At 38.2% G+C, this 20167-nt stretch overlaps 2 protein-coding genes and 3 non-coding genes across 5 annotated transcripts; 4 read left to right on the top strand and 1 right to left on the bottom strand.

Moving 5' to 3' along the window:
- Positions 1–500: 500 nt before the first annotated feature.
- On the bottom strand, positions 501–16459 carry lrsam1 (leucine rich repeat and sterile alpha motif containing 1). Its single transcript, XM_055199529.2, has 25 exons — positions 16263–16459; positions 15913–16073; positions 14911–14967; positions 14706–14750; positions 14544–14621; positions 14379–14447; positions 13906–13990; positions 12872–12993; positions 12664–12754; positions 12412–12521; positions 11959–11988; positions 11748–11870; positions 10201–10340; positions 10042–10086; positions 9694–9764; positions 7949–8048; positions 7762–7849; positions 6625–6699; positions 6214–6294; positions 5845–5940; positions 5254–5352; positions 5038–5169; positions 4838–4907; positions 3119–3276; positions 501–2265 (listed from the first exon to the last, which is right to left on the bottom strand). Exons 2-25 carry the CDS (start codon positions 15982–15984, stop codon positions 2143–2145), a joined length of 2160 nt encoding a protein of 719 aa, XP_055055504.2. The 5' UTR covers positions 15985–16073; positions 16263–16459; the 3' UTR covers positions 501–2142.
- An 84-nt stretch (positions 16460–16543) lies between these two features.
- Positions 16544–20017, top strand: rpl12 (ribosomal protein L12). The gene is made up of 7 exons (XM_073861013.1): positions 16544–16704; positions 18021–18094; positions 18353–18453; positions 18537–18616; positions 18943–19029; positions 19271–19383; positions 19974–20017. The coding sequence occupies exons 1-7, from the start codon at positions 16668–16670 to the stop codon at positions 19977–19979; spliced, it is 498 nt and encodes a 165-aa protein (XP_073717114.1). The 5' UTR covers positions 16544–16667; the 3' UTR covers positions 19980–20017.
- Positions 18159–18285, top strand: LOC129441229 (small nucleolar RNA SNORA65). The gene has a single exon (XR_008643406.2). It is a non-coding gene; the product is annotated as a small nucleolar RNA SNORA65 (small nucleolar RNA).
- Positions 18700–18826, top strand: LOC129441228 (small nucleolar RNA SNORA65). The gene has a single exon (XR_008643405.1). It is a non-coding gene; the product is annotated as a small nucleolar RNA SNORA65 (small nucleolar RNA).
- Positions 19075–19201, top strand: LOC129441227 (small nucleolar RNA SNORA65). The gene has a single exon (XR_008643404.2). It is a non-coding gene; the product is annotated as a small nucleolar RNA SNORA65 (small nucleolar RNA).
- Positions 20018–20167: the final 150 nt, after the last annotated feature.

The following is a 20167-nucleotide window of genomic DNA, read 5'->3' as shown; positions in this document are numbered from 1 at the left end:
CAAATGAGTTAAGGCAGTTCTGAAGGCGAAAGGGGGTCAAACACAGTATTAGTATGGTGTTCCTAATAATCCTTTGGGTGAATATAGTATGAAGTAGTGGGTATTGTAATAACTATTGTATTGTAGATGGAAAATAATCTGGTGAATATCAAGCAGAGAGCGACAAAGCTTCAAGCTAAACTGAGTGCAGCCCTAAAGACAGTGTAACTTTTAATTTGTGGTACTTTTTGGTTGTAAAGGTGGTTTGGTCACACTTTATATTAGGTAACTATGTAACCAAGTAGCAGAGCCGGAGTTGAAGTTACTAAGTTCATTAAATACCAGCAAAAAAAAAAAAGAATAAAAAACTTGGGAAGGTCACAACAGGACTGTAGTCTGAAAAATAATAATTGGTGTGTTATAGTATTTGAGTGTTAATACTGAAAGCTTAACTTTCATGTATTAATCATGCAAGGCAGGTATTAACAAATGGAAAACATGATTGTTAAACATACAATAAAATCTAATATTATTCTTTATTTAAATTCATGTTCAAGTTTATTTAAAGTCATGCAAAATGTGAAGTTTATTTTGCCGAAGTCTTGACAGCCATAATAATCCACACAACAAAAACAAAAAAATAGTAGATCAACAGATACACTGAAAATGTCTGGGTTATTCTTGACCCACAATGGGTAAATAGTGGAAAGAACACATGCTGGGTTAAAAATGCTAATTTTATCCAACCATGGGGTATAATAACCCAGCATTTTTAGGTTATTAAAAGAACCCAACATTGGGTCATTTTAACCCATCAGTGTCTTCTGTCCAATATTTTTACCCATTATGGGTAAAAATAACCCAGACATTTTTAGTGTGTATGATGGGTTGGGTAAAAATAAAAAACTTGAGAAATAACACTATAGCATGAATATACAGTATGGACAAAGGAAAACATGTAAAGACAGCATGTTTATGGTAAATACATATAACATTATTATACAATCTCACTGTTATCAGTTACAGTGCTATTTGTGGGGAATCAAATAACTCCAACCTCAATAAAAAGACAGAACTGCACAATGCCTACCCAAGTTACTAACATAACTAGTTTATATTCTAGTATGGTCTAACAATTTTTGGTGCATTCACTGTAGTGTATATATATAATGATTTAACACAGCTGTACAGCAACTACAAGGCTTGAAGAAAATTGTCCAGTGCGGCAAAACTGTATTGCACACTGCAATCACATTAATGGTTTGTGATATATATTTCGGATAGAGGGTATGCTGATACTACATATTTATAAGATTATTACTTAAAATCATAGCAGTGTTTCACTTACAGGCAGACGGGCAGAAAAATGTCTGTTTTTTATTCTGTACAAGAAGTGACTTGATAAGCAGCTTGCATATAAGAGTGCAGAAATACACTAAGATATTTAATAAAATTAAGTCACTAAATGTGTAAACAGTAAACCCAGTTGAGTGATGTGGAGAGATATAGAGCAACATACAGTGTCAGCAATGATTTCACCTTGAACTTATTTCCTATTCTCCTGGGTCAAATAAAAACATATCTAAAGTTTAATCTTATTTTTTTGTAGTTTCTACAACGAAATAAAAATGCAAAAAATTCCTTATAAAAACAACAACCTAAATATGTCAAGATACTGGAATAATTTCTGTATCTTTATGTTTTTAGGTTGTCTGGTTGTATCCTAATGAAACTTGAGTAACATGAAAGGTGTCAGAGAAACGTGTGATTGAGAATTTGAAATGATTAAAATGCACCCAGACGAGTACATATAAAATACAGAAAAGGCACAAGTGCTTTATCTAAAGCAGGTATATTGAGGGCAGTACTAATGCTTAACAGTTTATATATCAATATCTCTTCGTATTAAGCAAATACTTTTGCTTTTAATGTAATTGAACGGTTAAAAGTTATGATATATGTTATGTCTATAAAACAGGGGTCAGTCTTGCAGTTCCTCTTTGATTGGCTAGTTACAGTGGGAGGAGTTGAGAAAATCCACTAACTTTAAAAGTGCTTAAAGGTTCACAGACATCCATTTCATGCAGTACATGGGAGGAAGGAACAACAACGATGATGCATGAGGTATAAATCATAGAAGATCAAGGTGAAAACTTGCCATCTTCAGCCGAGGTAGAGGCGAACACGTTGAGACACAGAAGCACGGCACAGTGGACAGGACTGTAGGGCGTTGCTGCAGGTCTGACAACAGCACACATGACCACAAGGCAGAAATATCACCTGTGACTGCAGATGAAGAGGGAAAGTTGTTACATAACTTCCTACTTTATTTTAAAGCTTCTTAAAGGGATAGTTCACCTAAAAAATAACATTTTGTCATCATACAAAATACAAAGGAAGATATTCTGAAGAATCTACCAGGCAGATCTGGGGCACCACTGACTTCCATAGTAGGAAAGAATAATACTATGGAAGTGAATGGTGTTCGAGATCTGTTTGGTTATTAAATTATTTTATTAACAGAACAAAGAAATTTATATAGGTTTGTAATAACTTGAGGGTGAGTAAATGATGACAGAATGTCACATTTTCAGTGAACCATACCTTTAAAGATCAACCATAATGGTTTTATTCAGAAGCACATGCACTATTGTTCAAAGGTTTTAAAACGCTTGACTAAAATATCATCTTAAATTTTTTTTAATCTTAAGGCATAGTGCAAGATTATCACCAAATTACTTACATTTTAGACAGTTTATCAAAAAGCTACTGTTAGATAGATTAAATACATTGCACTTGAACAATGTCAGGCTGGTGGTGGTGGTGTAATGGTGTGGGGGATGTTTTTTTGGCACATTTTAAGCCCCTTAGTGCCAATTGGCAATCGTTTAAATGCCACGGCCTACCTGAGGATTGTTTCTGACCATGTCCATCCCTTTATGACCACCATGTACCCATCCTCTGATGGCTACTTCCAGCAGGATAATGCACCATGTCACAAAGCTCGAATAAGTGACATTGTTTATAGTGTTTTTTTACTTATATTTTGGGGCATTGCTGTATTCCATACAATAAACAACCGACCTGAGGTTGAAAAGGCTAAATGATATTATCGTTAAAATTTTGATGAAGGTCTTACCTCACGCTCCATGCACACCACACACTCAGAGCTGCTGTGTCCATCAGGACTGGGGGCAGTGGGGGTATTGGGGGTGTTAGGGGTCAGAGGAGGAGTAAGCTGCTGTTGAGCGTTAGGCAAAAACAGACCAGTTTCCTCTCGGCCTGTTTTAAGCATTGCTGTAGGGACAAAAATGACTGATTTAGTAATGCATAATAATTCATTTAAATAGACTTAAAGTACATCTGTAGTCGATAATTTTATCACATAAAACTCAAATCTACTTTATCCCACTCAGAAATAGCGAGAATCCATTAAGAGTCTAATAAAAAATGCTCATTTACAAGAAAACATTTTAGACGCACTTAGAGGGTGTTGCATCTGAGCTTTTCATATGTAAAAGATTTCCTGTCACAGTAATTTCTTCATACTTTAAATAGCTTGAATGCAAATCTACACCCTTTCCTTATTTAGTGTTGTCCAATGAATGCACAAATAAGTCCCCACCTGGCCGCCTCCACTAAATCGCATCAGCTCGGATCATAGACATATATGTACATAGATTCTACATTCTACAGCTGTCTGGTTTCACAATGCATGTTTGATCTGCGCTTTGGCAGCACAATTATTTTGGGCTGATGTTAAAGGTATAGTGGAAGATTTTCCTAAATTTTGGAAAAGAACTGCCCTCTCCACTTTAAAAAAAAAAATGCAATTGCGCAACCTGCTCCCGAGAGGGAACGCCTATTAAACGTGTGCACGAGAGAGCATGCACGAGCCTAGTTCTTCTCGTGCACGCTCTGTTTACAAGTTGCTGTCTGCATGGCTCATACATTGAGATGTTTACCGTGTCTGAGCAGTTCGTGATTGTGCCAGGGCTAGCATCGCTAATCATAGCTTTACTAGCAGTGATTTGAAATGGATTTCTCCAAATAGCATGCCAAACTTTAGTCGTCCAATCGAGTAGAAACTTCGCGACTGAGGCATCAGTGGGAAGCCCAACCTGTGCTTTAAGCGCACGCCAGCGTGTGAAATATTCTCCCAAAAACACTTGTTTCTTTTTTCAGAGGCCTTTCTCTTCTTGTCATGCAATTCGTAGAAACTTTTTCTCCTGCGACCCTCATTTTGAAAAAACGGAGAATGCGAGCTTCAATGAATGGCTGAAGCCGTAGCTCACCACACATATACACCTGAAAGTGCACATGTGCAGAAAGCGAACCTAGGGCTTTGCATAAACATATAGCCAGAATGATTGACAACTAGCGTGACCAATAGTCTTCCCGGAAAAAGAAAATCTTCCGCTATACCTTTAAGATCATTCAAACGGCACACCTGTTCACGTCACAGAACTAGAGCTGAAGCAGCAGTGCTGCAATTGTTTCAGCGACAAGTTTATAAGGCATCCATGCATATCTATGTCTCGAACTACCGACCCACTCGTTCAACTGTGATGATGTGATCGAATACATGTTTGTGACATAGGAAATCGAGCCGATTTCAAAACAAGGTTTCGAAAAATTTAAATTTTATGGAGAAAATACTATTACAGTTGTGTTGATTGATTAATTAGTTCACACATGGTTTGGGTTAAAGCATATAAAAAAAACATATACATGAAAAATAAAAACTTGATTTTCACCACAGGGGGACTTTAAAAGTATTGAGAGTTGTATATAGAATTGTAATTATATTACAATATTAAAAATAAACATTCAAAAAACATTTTAAAAATGATCTTACGGTCAGAATAGGTGCGATCCCTGGCCCAATGAAGAAGAGCTTTCTGCACACCAACCTCATTGATCCCCAGCTGTAAAAAACCCAGCAAAGATGTTTATGAAAAATCATCCTGACACACCGCTGGCCAAAAATAATGACAAATGCCTGCAAACGCAGTACAACACCCCTTGCATAAAGACAAAATTGGGAAAAGGGCAGACCTTGCTAAGGTCTTTGGTGGTCATGTGACGCAAGGCCTCAGCAGTGATTCGGTGGTGAGCTATGACTGGCAGGTAATGTTGAGCAGAGAGTTTACACAGTAGATTCCCAAGCTCTCTATCCACAGCTGCCTCCTGACAAGAGAGGATAGTACAGTTTGAATGACACTGAACGTCAATCACAGTTACTCTATGAACCTGTTTGTGAGACGTGCCGACCTGCATACGCAGAGACAGTGGTTTGGCATCCAGGAGTCTCTGATATTGGATCATCCAGTAGTTCTGTTGATTGGATTCACTCTTCTGCTCTAACTCCACCTAAAGATCAAAGAAACAAAGAGCAAAACACACATTTACAGCACTGATCATAAAAATCACAAGGAATAAACATGTATTCACATGTATTTAAGCATATATGCGGATGTGCGCATTGCGAATGTGCCGCCACAATCGGCAAGTCTGGAAAAAAACTGGTATGGTGTTCCTGATTCCCAACCTGTGGATGTTTTTCATCGCTAAATGGGAGTTTGGGAACTTATAGCTGAGCACAGATGACAACATGTTTGCTTGACGGCGCAAGCTAGCATGAAGGTAAAGCTAATCTTTTACATTATAGCGATGCTGCTGGTAGTGACGATTCTCTCAGACCAATCAGTGATCTACAGGTGGTACTAAAATAAAGTATTGGGTACTAAGTAGTGCACTCAGTGGAAAAGCCCCCTTAGTGACTGGAACATGCTTTTTGTGTCTAGTGTCTCCTTTAACAGAATCAAGAACCTGGTCCAGGGCTTTTATCTGTCAATCACTCACCAGGACCTGCTTGAGCTCCATCTCCCTTTGGTCCTTTTGTTTGAGTAACTGTTGCAGAACATCAGTCAGAGCTGTCCTTTGCTCAGCCAGCACCTCCTACCACAGCATAAACACACAGTAAATACATGGGGAAAAAATACATAAACACTCCACAGAATTCCTAGTCTCTAACAGAATGACTGCTGTGACAGTTTATAGAGGCAATGTGAGCATGATGTTTACACAGAAATGGGATGGAGTAACCGGAAAAAAATAAAATGCAAAAATGTCACAGTGACATGAAAATCCCCACTCCTCACTATTCTATCAGAATGCTGAAGCAAAGAAAAAGAACTACAAACAACTATGTTATCTATTTCTGCCACGTACCTGCAGGTTCTCAGTGTCCAAATTCCTCCTCTTAACCTCCAGCTTTGTCAACTGCAATAACTCTGCCTCTATGAGTTTAATCTATGGATACAAGCATATAGTGGGGGTGTGAATGGCCCCATGGAGACATGACAAAACACAGCCACCTTTTGGGATCTGCATCATGAAGGTTGCATCCAATGAGAAGTGGGATGTGAGAAGCATGGGCTGACTGAAACTGCGCAGAAGAGTTTTTTAACTGATTGACTAAAACAAGACTAGCCGAAGTGAAACGACTTTATAGTAAGAGTCAGAATATTTTTTTTCTTGTATATTCTGCAATTTCAGATTAAGCCCTGTATCAACTTAATAAGAATGGATATTTGGTGTGGTCTTAATCTTGGATCCTAATGGAAACTTTAAGGAGCATACCTGATTGCGGATGTAAGCGTGCACGCTGTCTTTCTGGAGCTGAAGGGCCTCAAAAGCAGCCTTCTGCATTTGTTCCTGCAAACAATGAGCCAATCAGAAACAGGGTCATATTATTACACAGTGGCAAACTCATTCTGTCTAACGAATGACCACCACCAATAAAGTTGATATTTCACTAGACTATACAGTAAAGGGGGTCACACACCAGACGCGCAGCTCAGCGCCAAGTCGCGTCTAGGACAACTCGGAGGTATCGTAAACCGGAAGTGCATATTAAATTGCGCGAGCTTAGTCAGATAGCGTCTACTTAAAAATGCAAAATATACGTTAGCAGCCAATGTTAATCGTTAATGATTTGGGACAAATATGATGTTATTTAATGTTAAACTATGTGTGTGGCGCGACAGGGATTTGAGCAACTTCCTGAGTCAAAGCTGGGCGCCGGTGTGCATATACTCATAGGAAACAATGTGTTCGATTTTTTTATAACGCCGCAGCGCTGAGCTGCGCATCAGCTGAGCTACCCTCTTAAGTGGTATTTCATTTAATTCAATTTTTTTGCCTGCAGAGGAAATAGTGAACTTGCTACATTTTATAAGAACAATGGGTGTCATTCACCAAGCATGTGTACGCACAAATTTGTTTATAAAATGGGCGAATGGATGTTTTAACTTACAAATCATGATTCAACAAAAACTTTCATACTAAAATGTATTTTTAATGTATACAAAAACGTAAGAACAGCCTAGACCACACATATGCAATAATCATGAAAAAGGAAAATAAATATATAAAAATACATAACACGGATATATATTATAGGGTTATTTTCCTTGCTCATGATTATTGCGCACGTGTGGTATAAGTTGTTCTTACGTTTTTGTATACATTTAAAATAAATTTTAGTATGAAAGTTTTGTTGAATCATGATTTGTAAGTTAAAACGTCTGTACGCACATTTTACGAATAAATTTGTGCGTACGCATGCTTAGTGAATGAGACCCAATAATTCAAAATGCCGTTTTATGTTGCGCTAATATATTTTCTAATTTCACCTGCCATTAGTGTAAAAAAAATTTAAATGATGACATTCGGACAGAATTTGTACAGAATTTAATGCTAATACAGCATAGTTACCTCTTGGATGATCTGACTAATGGCTTTGCTTTTGTCTAGCTGCTGCAGGGACAAAACTTCATCAAATTTTTTATCCAAATAGTCCAAACTGTGCAGACAATAAAAGAGAAAATAAAAAACAAGTAAAAAAAATCACACTATTTGAACTCTGAAACAAAACTGTTTAACTAATGCTTAAGAGTCTTACCTCCTGCAGGCCTCGGACACTAGAATCTGTTTTTTGGTGTCACTGGCTTCCTGCACTAATCGCAGAGAGTAACTCTCAAACAGCATCCTCTGCATGGCACCTGTAAACATGTCAACTTCAGTACCACTACATTAGCTACCGGCAGGAGACAGAAAACTGACACAACAAACCTGCATTCTTTATTTGGGCACCAAAGCCCAATTTGTCTGAAACATGCATGCTAATAGCTAGGCCACAGCAATGCCTAAAACAATTTAAAGGTGCCAAAGAATGCATTGATAGAATATGTTTAATAGTTCTCTGATATCTACATAGAAGGTATGTGACTTTATTAAGTGCAAAAATGATCCGGTGATGGTTTAACATGTTCATTTACAATCCTATGATTTTCCTTAGAATGAAATGGGCTGTTATTACCTTATTTGGAAGGGTGATGAATAATAATATTGAGCTGTGCTTTAATTGGCTGTTTCACAGCAAGGCTCATGTCAGTAGCTCACATTTGGAGTGTAACAGTTCTCGGTAACGAATCAAACCGTCCAGTTTTCCTCCCACGGTTCGGCACGCACGTTCACCGTGGTGCACTGTGTTTGATTCAATCACGCATTTCTTATATAGTTTGATGAAAAAACAATGCATAAATCTGCAAATGTATGGTTCTGAATAAGCTCTGCGTGTGTTTACATGAGAGTACCTGTCCAATCAACTCGTAGTATGCAAATATGTTGCCAACCTCACAATTCCTTCTCACGTGTTGGTGTGCGCATGTGTGTTGCGGACCGTTTAGTGCGGCAAGCAAAGGAGAAGTGCCGTATGCTCAAGGAAACACATGTAATATGATCGCTTGCACGCGATCGCAGGTGACACCGAAACAGCACACATTGCCTTCGTGTTTAAATGTTAACAAACTGATCTTCTTGCTAAAACACTTGAAGATAGTGGCATAGACTATAAAAAGTAACCCAGTGTTCTAAGATATTTTATGTTCATTTTGAAGTGCACTGTATGTTGATACATGTAGTATAATAATGCAAGTGCTCTTAAGTGAAAATGTTGATTTTGGCAGAGGTTAAAACTGCTTAGGTTTATATTTTTGTTAAGATTTTTTTTTTTATCAGTAGCCTTTTTGTTCCCATAAACATACACACACCAAAACTGTGACCTTAAAACCGTGACACGCACTGAACCATTACACCTAAAACAGACCTATATGTTTAAGCCTGTATCAGACGAAGATCCAGATTTTGAGAAACAACCAATTGTTCGGAGATTGGAAATAGATGTTTCTGATTGGTAAGCTTATCTGTGTTTATTTCAGTATGGACTTTCAAAATGTTAGTGTAATGTCAATAGTAGAACTTCATAGCATATAGCATTAACTAGCATATAGAGTTAACTCGGCAGTCAAAACTTTTGTAACAGCATTGTAACAACATTGTAATTAATTAAATGTGTAATTTAATGTTGGGGCGTACATCTTAACTGTATTGTCATAGTCAGTGTTATGTTGAGATTGGCGTTTTTTTGCAAGGTTTACATAAGGAGGAGGAAACAATCATGTTTCAGGCTCATGATATGTTACCATGTACAGAACCTTATTATTTATCTATGCCTTGGTAAATACAATTACACATTCTATTGCACCTTTAATATGACTTCATGTCGAGATATAACATCAAATATCTTTATCAAAATGTAAAAGGGGTTTAATGAGAAATATCATTTATCAAATCTTCAAAACTCACTTGCCACTTCCTTCTTCCTTAAAGAGTCTGCTTCTTCCTGTGTTATGGCAGTAAGGTGTTCTATTCGTATTCTTAAAAACAGTTCAAAAAGCATTAGTGAAAAGAAAAGCACAATTTAAGGGCCAGACCCTTCTGAAAAACAAACATGACTTTCCCTTTAGTGTTTTGAATCACAGTACGCACTATGATGTAGCAACCATACACATCAGTAATTTTAGTAACGCTGCAGTCTGCATGAGTGAATTTCTTAAGTGGATCCATTAGACAGTGGGAAATTCACTTAGCAAATGATGCCTTTATGGCAGACACTCTGGGTCCATTAGAGACCAGTGTGCGATTTCCACTCACCGATCCTTTTCCAGAGCTTGCAGAAAGGTGGCACTCTGTGCTTGCCTATCAAACATAGAGGAATAATCAAATTACATTGTATGAATGGCAGAATACTCATGGACTGACTATGATTAAAGCATAAAAAACGCTTTGGTGCTGTTCCTGTTCCGTTCTCACCGGTTGTTATCAAGCAGGAGATCAGAGACACGACTCATAAAGCTTCTCTCTGCCTGACGCACTTTATCAAGCATCTTCTGCCTCTCTGCTTCTTGGGCCTTTTGCTGCTGAGACACACCAAATTCTAACCGTTCCTGCTCCTAAGAGAGCGCGAGAGAGTGAGAGTGAGATTGAGAGAGAGAGAGAAAGAGAGAGAGAGAGAGAGAGGCTTGGTTGTTGTTCTACTCAATTAAATTAAAGGTATAATTCACCCAAAAATTAAAATTGTGTCATCATTTACTCACCCTCATGCTGTACCAAATTTGACAATTGATGGTAAGCACACAGCACCCACTTATTTCCATAGTAGGAAAAACAAATACTATGACCGTCAAGTATGTGTTTACCATCAAAATATTTTCGTTCGTGTTGTTCAACAGAACAAAGAAACTCATACAGGTTTAGAACAACATGAGGGTGAGTAAATTATGATTGTCGGGTAAACTATGCCTTTAAGTACATATTATATAGATTGTATTATATGCGTATTATATAGGTCCCGTACATACTGCATATTAATTCGGTTGTCACTTCACCTTTTAATGCTTAATCCTGTTCTGTAGAATGAGGTAGAAAAATGGCTGACCGCACACTGAATCCAAAAAGACTCAAAAGGTCTAGAACATACAAAATTTATTTATTAAAGTGCATAGTGCAAAAATGTGAATTAAAAACAGAGAAACCTGAGCAAACGTTTCAGCAGCTTGCTATCCTCAGTGCTCCAATCCTACACAGTTCAGTAATTTATGGGACTGACAACCGCATTCTTTAACCGAATTAACTGCATTTGACAACCGCATTTACAGAAACTCTGCATAGTGTGTACATAACCGAACTGAACAACTAGTAGTTAATAAAGTGTTTAAACGTGCATCATGAACATGACACGTCTCTCTACTGAAAAAATAAATGCCTAGAAGAGAAAAAAAGTCATTATGCGCGGTGCAGAAAATGACAGAGGCACGAGCATTTGCTGACTAGTGTTGCCAGATCTTGCACGAATGAACCAGCGAACAACAAAAATCCAATAATAAACCAAAATAAATCAAAATGCTTTACTTCAAATTTAAAAATATTGGGACTGGAATCTTAACACTTAATAAACCCCAAAACTGGATCACTTCATGAGCCAAAAGCCATAAACGGTTAAGCACCAAAACGGTATGCAAGTACAAAAAAGACGAGGACCTTGCAACACTGCAAGACAGCGCGCTGTGGAGCAGCCTTCAAATGCGTACAATACACAATGTCAAGATGGAGGTTTATTGCAAAGCATTACGCTGTTAAATTATTTTGGTCAAAGCTGTGAGTGATAAGCATGCGAGATGGCAGAACATTATGGTTATCTCTATGTCAGTCATCACATTTTCGGGAGTGAGTCTTGTTCCGTACAGACAGAAACGAACATTTAGTTGATTCACTCCCGCATTTAAATGCTGTTGTCACTCCCGAAAGTTTGCAGTGTGTACGAGACCATAGTTTGCGTTGTGTCCAGTTTGCATGGTTACCTTTTTGACAAACAGCAGAGCGTCTTCTTTGCGGGAGTTGTTGAGAAAGAGGAGTTGAGTGTGCTCTCTCTGTTTCTCCTCTAGCTCCTTCTCAAATATCACCTTTTCCTGCTGTTTCTGCTCCTGATGGAGGTATGAAGAGAAAGAGATGTAATAAATACTTCACAGTAGAAGATCCAACAATAACATCACAAAATAAGATCAAACGTACCTTTCTCTTCTCATAGTCCATGTATTTGATCTGGAGTGTCAGCAAGGACATAAAAGATCAGCAAGTCATTGTCACATTAACCAGAAAATTATTGGTAATTACTTGTTCTTGTTCTTTTTGGGCATTTCCCATAAAATTTGAAAGAGTGAGAACTGTAAACATCCTCTAGTGTTGTCATGTAAAGTGATAAAGCATGGAAGAAGTGCAAAGGAGCTAAAATCTCATGCGTAATCAGAGTTTACTGTTAAGGGAGTGTCTTGTGTGTATTTTGTGAACGTGAGCATCTCTTTTATAATAAACAGTTTTGACGCGTGTGCAGCGGGCACTTATTTTGACAAAACACGTGATGCACATGCACAATTTACCCAGTATATTAAAGTAATACAGTGTTTACTAGTCAAGCTATATTGGGTTGTCTTTTCTTCATAATTTATTTAATAAATGTTTACCGACCTGCCAAGACATCTCCTCCCCATCAACACAATCCTCATCCGGCTTTGCTCCATCATGCTCCAACACAGGCAGGAGATACTGGGATGGAGGGCAATAATCCAGACCCATTTCTAAACCACATGAAAAACTGAATTTACAAAACAAACCTGTGCACAAAACTACCTTCATCCCTATTTATTTAAACTAATTATATGAAAAGAATGTGAAGTACACTGTTAGAAATAGATTTAAAAAGAGCTTTTTGTAACTCACCTGAGCAAAGATACTGCTGAATTTCCTCTGTGCCACCTGTACACACTGATGCAGGAGGATAGCTCATAACATTAGCATCCAGGATCAGGCTCTGTCACATCACACATATATGATCTTTTTAATGAAACTGTGCTGGTCACATTGCCAATGAGCTTAATCTAAAACAATTTAATCTATAACTTTTTGTTTCCCTAACAATAAAACTCACTTCCAAAGTGCGAGCACAGGCCAGTTCCTTGGGTAGCTCTCTGATGCTGTTTTCACTTAGGTCCAGTGTACGCAGACTGCTCATCCGACCCACAGATACAGGAATCACGGTAAGGCAGTTCGCTGTGTAAGAAAACGCTTTGTTTAACAGGGGACTCGCATTTTCTCCTCCTTTTGTTTATATTTTTACTTTCCTTCTTAACATGGATCAAGTTACTAACAAAAACTACTGTCTGAGTAGTACACTAACAAAAAACTAACCTTGCGACCAATAGAAAAAAAGCTACATTTGCATTGGTCTTAATACATTTAAAAATGAAATAAGCATATATGTGACCCCACCTGTGCAAACCCAGCTAAAGTCATTGTGATTTACTGTTTTAAAGGGACACTCCACTTTTTTTTTAAATATGCTCATTTTCCCCTAGAGTTAATATTTTCCATTTTGGAATCCATTCAGCCAATTTCCGGGTCTGGCGGTACCACTTTTAGCTTAGCTTAGCACAATCCATTAAATCTGATTAGATCATTAGCATCGCGCTCAAAAGTAACCAAAGAGTTTCAATATTTTTCCTATTTAAAACTTGACTTTTCTGTAGTTACATCGTGTACCAAGACAGACAAAAAATTAAAAGTTGCCATTTTCTAGGAAGATATGGCTAGGAACTATACTCTTATTCCGTCGTAATAATCAAGGACTTTGCTGCCGTAACATGGCTGCAGAAAGCGCAATGATATTAAAAGTGGTACCGCCAGAACCGTCAGCTGAATGGATTCCAAAACAGTAAAAATCAAATTTACCTCTATGGGAGCTGGAAAATTAGCTTTTTTTTAAGTTGAGTGTCCCTTTAAAATAATCCTACATAATATAAAGAACATTCTGTTAAAATAGAACCTTGATATCTTTAATATTGACTAAGCAAGGCCCTAATGCTCCTAATAGTTAGATTAGACTAATAGTTAGCTCCTAATAATTTAAGAATTTAGCCTGTTTTTCACAGACAGGGTCACATGGTTCAAACGCACAGTACAAACCTTTCACATTAAGTGTCTGTAGATGCCGTAGATCCCCTATAGTGTCCGGCAGTTGTTTAATTTGATTCTTTTCTACATTCAGCACCTTAGTAAAAAAAGCAATTTATTTATGGTTTAAATATTGACCCTGCTATACTGTTAATATAGTCATGGTTATAGTCATACCACACCACATCCTTGAGTGTTTTATTGATAAGTTATCATATAATATAAATGGTAAGGAAAAATCGGACTTAATTAAGCAAATGTTTTGAGTTCCCTCCCTGAATTATGAAAATATAATGGCTGACATTTAAAGCTAAAGTGCTGTGGGCTCTGAACAGTGTTATAGCAGTACCTGTGTCAATAGGTAGTTTACATCATAGCTGATGTTATACTGTAGAATCATTGTTATCAGACGTATAAATGTCATGTAACAAACAACAACCCACGTTAGCTTTCCTAATATTTCATAAACAATGTTATACATTTACCTGTAAAGACAAAAGCTGCCCCAGGTCATCGGGAAGTGATGTCAGCTTATTATCATGGAGATCCAAAACCTTAAGTATGGGCAGAGATGTTGTAACTGTAAATATACATTTACAAGAAGTACAGTACATTTTATAATATTAGTGTCACCAATCGATTTCTCTCACCTTTATGGTTGCTAAGGCAGTAATGCAGCAACCTTTAGGTATAAATGATTTTAAATAATTTCCATGGAGAATAAAGACCTGCAATTAAAATGGAAACTTTTGTTAAAACTCCGAACACTAACAGTTCAAGGAAAACCAAAACACTGTCGTTGAAAGACTTACTTTTTTCTGGAGAACTTTACAGATGGAAAAGGCACTGGAAGGAACCTGCAGACAAGCATTAAAAACAACTGTCACATGGTCAGATGCAAACAGGTATCAAGCAATAGGTCACCCTGACTTTTGTGGGTTCAAATAAAGCATCACACAAAATATGCAAGTCCAACTCAAAAATAGTAATTTTCAATGTAAATACTGTTTCTCTCACCTCTGTAAGCTCACAGGCAGAAATATCCAGGACATCATCAGCCCCTGCTTCTTTGGCCTGCATAAAACATTGATATGTATGTGTTAAAGTCTGAAACGCTGTGATGGTAAGATGCTGCTATAAAACAATACAGAGCTGCTTTGTAAACTATACTTATTGTTGGCTCCATAGACTCTATGCCATAAAGCAGTGGTTCTCAACCTTTTTCACTTCAAGGCCTCCTAGTTGCTCACAACGTTTGTAGGCCCCCCACTCACTCATTTTTTTCCACATAAAATTAAATAAAACATGGAATGACTAGACAGAGATGTATATTCGCTACTAAAATGGCCAAAAAATTAAGAAACATTTAGAGTTTTGCTCGTTTTAATGCTTCTTTTGTCCAATTTTTTTTCATTTTAAAGGACAAGTTCGGTATTTTACACTTAAAGCCCTGTTTTCAGATTGTTTATAATGAAATTGAACGGTTTTGACTGAAATTTTGATATATGATGCTGGCCTGAGAATTTTCGAGTGTTTATTGTATCACCTCCCACCTCTATAATGGCTGTATAGGTGCACTGGAACAATCCTTCCTAAAATGCATTAAACCATTGTAGAGGTGGGAGGTGATACAACAAACACCAGAAAAATCTCGGCCCAGCGTCATATGTGTCCAAATTTCAGTCAAAACCATTCTATTTCATCATAAACAATCTGAAAACAGGGGTTTTAAGTGTAAAATACTGAACTTGTCCTTTAAATCATCTTCCGGCCCCCTTGGATATCTGCTAAGGCCCCCCTGTGGGCCCCGACCCCTGGCTGGGAAACACTTGCATAGAGAAATGTCAATGCTTTCCTTATTTTAGTCCCTTTGGATAAAGTTACTGTAAATGTAAACAAAATTGGGCATACTTACAGTAAACACTGCTTCAAAAGGAACTTTCAGTAGCACCATTGCTACAGCAATGCATTAATATTTTGAAGCTAAACAGACCTATTAATGATAATGTATAAACTCACCAAGCACAACTGGTACTCAAATCGTTTCTTGGAATCCTCACTGGGTTTCTTCTTTTTCGTGAACAGAAACATTTTGAGGACAACGAGTTGACGTTCGTCTAATTAAACCCCCACAACATCCACAAAAGCCACTGCCTGTTTATTGTGTCACTTGACTAGCGCTGTCAACAGATTAAAACGGTATCATTAAATTCAAGCATTAAAATCAAAACATTTCAATTCAATAACCCGATTAACTCACTCGTCTAGCGCACAAACAATCTACTCGATATTCTTAAACAAATGGTTCATTGGTTTAATTAAAAGCGAGCAACGTTATTACCATTTTCCACAAAAAACAACAACCATACCTTGCGAGAAATGACGAATAACCTTACACAACACTGTGCCCCCCTCTGAGTAACATCTAAACAATTTCGTTAAAACATGGGACGCTTGAGACACACCTATAGAGTGTCTCAAATATCGATTTGACAGTCCCGTCTGGTGTATAAACACCGCTCTAGCTTCACTTCGTAAAAGCAGGAACAACTTATCGGATGTTGTGAATGACGTAATCATTTACTGCAGTGTAAAAGGTCGCTCAGTTCTCGCGATATTTCGTAGGCTTTATATTCGCATTGTGACGCTATGTAGGCCTTTTCCTTTTTGCTTTGGTGGTGAAGGTGCAACAGTAATCGGTCGTCCCGAATCCGGGTTCATCCGACACCCTCACCAATTTAAATTATACTGAGCTCAACTTCAGCTGATACATCATGCCTCCTAAATTCGACCCCACCGAGATTAAAGTTGGTATGTGTTGAATACGGTAACGTTTTGATGGACTGATCAATCGGTCTATGAGCGGCCATGTCTGTGGGCAGACCTCTTGTCCGTTTTTGTGAAAGGGTAACTTTAGGAAACTTTACTTTATTTTGGACCTTGGATGAAACGATTGTTGTGAGTATGTGGCCAGATAACCCATGGACGAAAGTCCGAACGAGGATGAGAAACGCGTGTAGCTCTCGGTTACATGCTGGAGCTTACGCAGCTAATTGTTAGCTTGTGGCGTGTAAACGTAGTCCGAGTTATACAAGGTGTAAAATTAACCTACTTGTGTTAGTCGCAGAGAGTAACAGAGCGAGAATTTGGTATATTATCTGATTCAGCTCCACGTGGTGAAGCTTTTAGTCTCGCACGTGGACCCGAGTCGAAGTCATAACTTAGGATGTAGCGCGTGGTAAAATGTACAGCATGTCTTGCAGTACACAGCAGCCGTCTGCTTGTTTCTTTACGTCTGTAAAATTACATTGCAGTTTAACATTTTAACGTGTTATTTCTCAAAGCATTAGGAAAGCAAAGTGAGTCCTCTTTTAGTATTGTATAAACGACCGATTTTAGGGTGTTTGCATTAAATGCACAAATTTAGCTTTTTTGGGCTTTTTAGGTCTCTGATGCATATCAGTGTTCATTTAACAGAAACCTATCATCTTAATTTAAGATCTAACAAATAAAATGTTTTAAGTTGGTTCTAGACTGAGATCAACCCGTTAATTAAACCAGGTTATGATTTGGGGTGTTAGTTATTCTGTATAATGTTCAGAAAAGGGGACAACCCTTTTAGGCTGTGGTTATGACTGTTACCACATGGGTATGCTGTTGTGTGGCCAACAACCTTTCATGTTATTGCTGTGACATCTGAGGAAGCCTCAGTGGTGACCCCAACTAGAACAGAGATACTTTATTGAAAATTGAAGGAATGCATGTCGTTTTTCAGATCAGTCCAGTATGTTTGGCTGTGATTTTGGTTTTAAAAGGTTACTTGCGTAGCTGGATTTTCCTTTTTTTTTGCTGACCATAGTTGACCCAGCTGTAATATAAAGCACGATGTGATGCACAAGTAAATAAATGCAGTCTCATCTCATATTTGGATGTTCCATTGTGTTAAAAGCCAATCTTGTGACTGCATTTGTCATTCAAATTGAACATTTTGATGTATATGGTTGTAAAATCCATTATTGTTTTACTTATAACTTACGGGTTTTGTCTTGTTAGTATTTTAAGAAACTGCAATATTTGACATGTACTTGACATGCTGATGCTTATTGCTTGTTTTTGTCCCCATCCAGTGTACATGAGATGCACAGGTGGAGAGGTTGGTGCCACTTCCTCGCTGGCCCCCAAAATCGGACCTTTGGGTCTTGTAAGTTTTGCTGTTTTATAGTGTTTTTGTATTCTGTCTATCAATGGAAGTTTATAAGCAGCCTCCCGCCACTATGCTAGTCTGTTAAAGTGACTGTGTATAATCCAGTGGAGGCTAATAATGACCCAGCTCTAGGAAGCAGAGCTGCCCAACCTAATGGGTAACTCTGTGCCGAAAGGCCTGGAACAAAACCCTTCATGTCACAATGTTGACACTGTTTCATGCTGCATGCTTATCTTTGTGTGTTTTGTTCTACAGTCCCCCAAAAAGGTGGGTGATGACATCGCAAAGGCTACCGGTGATTGGAAGGGCCTGCGTATCACTGTGAAACTGACCATCCAGAACAGGCAAGCAGCGATAAGCACCCTTAATGACTTAAACATTTAATGCTTGACATTGTCCAGCCTAAAAGATGTTTACTAATCTTGTTTGTTTCTCAGATTGAAGTAGTGCCATCAGCCTCTGCCCTTATCATTAAGGCTCTGAAGGAACCTCCCCGTGACAGGAAGAAGGTCAAGAACAGTAAGTTGAGCTTTTTGGCACACTGGATTAGTATTTTAGCTGTTTTGTGTGTTCAATCATTTAAAGTTCTTAACTGTAAGCCACCCGCCACTATGCTAGTCTGTTAAAGTGACTGTGTATAATCCAGTGGTGGCTGATAATGACCCAGCTCTAGGAAGCAGGACTGCCTAATTAAATGGGTAACCCTGTGCCGAAAGGCCTGGAACATTCTATGTGGTTGTAAGCATTGCCACTTTGTTTGCTTGCTGCCTTTTATAAGTCACCATGTAAATGTATTAGTATGTCACCTATTCTAGGTGTCCTGAAGTTTCTTTTCTCTTTTATAGTCAAGCACGCTGGAAGCGTTACTTTCGATGAGATCGTCGCCGTTGCCCGTGTCATGAGGCCACGATCTATTGCCAGGGAGCTCTCTGGTTTGTATTCATTTACTTTCCTTCAAACTTTGTTTTGACCAGCCTCCCGCCACTATGCTAGTCTGTTAAAGTGACTGTGTATAATCCAGTGGAGGCTAATAATGACCCAGCTCTAGGAAGCAGGGCTGCTCCACAAAGTGGGTAACCTTGTGCCAAAAGGTCTGGAACAACTTGAGAAATAAGCATGCGTGAATGAAGTATGTTGATCATTGGGATTCATTTCTCTTTGTCCTTTTATCAGGTACTATTAAGGAGATTCTTGGCACAGCTCAGTCTGTGGGCTGCACCATTGATGGTCGCCCTCCCCATGATGTCATTGATGACATCAACAGTGGCAAAGTGGAGTGCCCAACTGTAAGTATGAATACCATATATTGTGCAAAGTACAGGGTTCCCACAGTATTGTAGGATAATATCATAATATAATAATCTTCTGTATGCGAATGTTGATTCATACCAAAATGCTTTTTTGCATAGTTGTGTTTGACACAAGAAAACGTCTCGGGTTACGTATGTAACTGTTGTTCCCTGAGAAGGGAACGAGACGCTGCGTCTTCCTTGCCATACTTCCTGCCGTCTTTGGCAATATTTCAGATAGTGAGATACTTCCTTGCTCCCGCGTCACCCTGTCTTTGCAGTTAAGCCTCACCATTGGTTGAATTTGATATACACATTCAAACTCAGTTAACCCTGGAGGCGTTCCCAAAGTGTCACCGCAATGATGCAGCGCAAGTTCCTTGGAAACGGAACTGTAACAATGTATCTTAAAAGGTAACCTTGCTCTTATTTGAAATGTGTCCCCATATTTAGTCCTTGAATTTGAGGGTATGGGACCTGGAAAGTCCTTAAAAGGTCCTTGAATTTGAAGTTAACTAAGGTGTGGGAACCCTGAAAGTTTTTAATATTAATATTAAAAAAGTTTTAACTATGTATCTTTCTTGCAGGAATAAATGCAGTGAAGACAATAAAAAAATGTTGAAAAGTTCAAGTGTTGTGGTCTTGCATGCTTCAATAAATTATGGGCATATGGGGCTTTTTTTGGAAAGGGCTTATCCTAGTTTTAGGCTATAATGTATGTTTAAACTGCCATAATTTAAAAACACCATGTACTAACATCTTAACACACATCAGTGCCATT

This window comes from Misgurnus anguillicaudatus, chromosome 22, assembly GCF_027580225.2.
Source record: "Misgurnus anguillicaudatus chromosome 22, ASM2758022v2, whole genome shotgun sequence".
Lineage (NCBI taxonomy): Eukaryota > Metazoa > Chordata > Actinopteri > Cypriniformes > Cobitidae > Misgurnus > Misgurnus anguillicaudatus.
Note: the sequence above shows the minus strand (reverse complement) of the source record. Positions and strands in the feature narration are given on the sequence as shown.

Coding starts and splice junctions, on each gene's coding strand:
- lrsam1 (XM_055199529.2), bottom strand. CDS start 15,984: ATGTTTCTGTTCACGAAAAAGAAGAAACCCAGTGAGGATTCCAAGAAA. Junction 11,871..11,958: donor TGGACTATGAGAAGAGAAAG/GTACGTTTGATC, acceptor TACCTCCATCAG/GAGCAGAAACAGCAGGAAAA. Junction 7,850..7,948: donor GTGTCCGAGGCCTGCAGGAG/GTAAGACTCTTA, acceptor TTGTCTGCACAG/TTTGGACTATTTGGATAAAA.
- rpl12 (XM_073861013.1), top strand. CDS start 16,668: ATGCCTCCTAAATTCGACCCCACCGAGATTAAAGTTG. Junction 16,705..18,020: donor CCCCACCGAGATTAAAGTTG/GTATGTGTTGAA, acceptor GTCCCCATCCAG/TGTACATGAGATGCACAGGT. Junction 18,617..18,942: donor CAGGAAGAAGGTCAAGAACA/GTAAGTTGAGCT, acceptor TCTCTTTTATAG/TCAAGCACGCTGGAAGCGTT.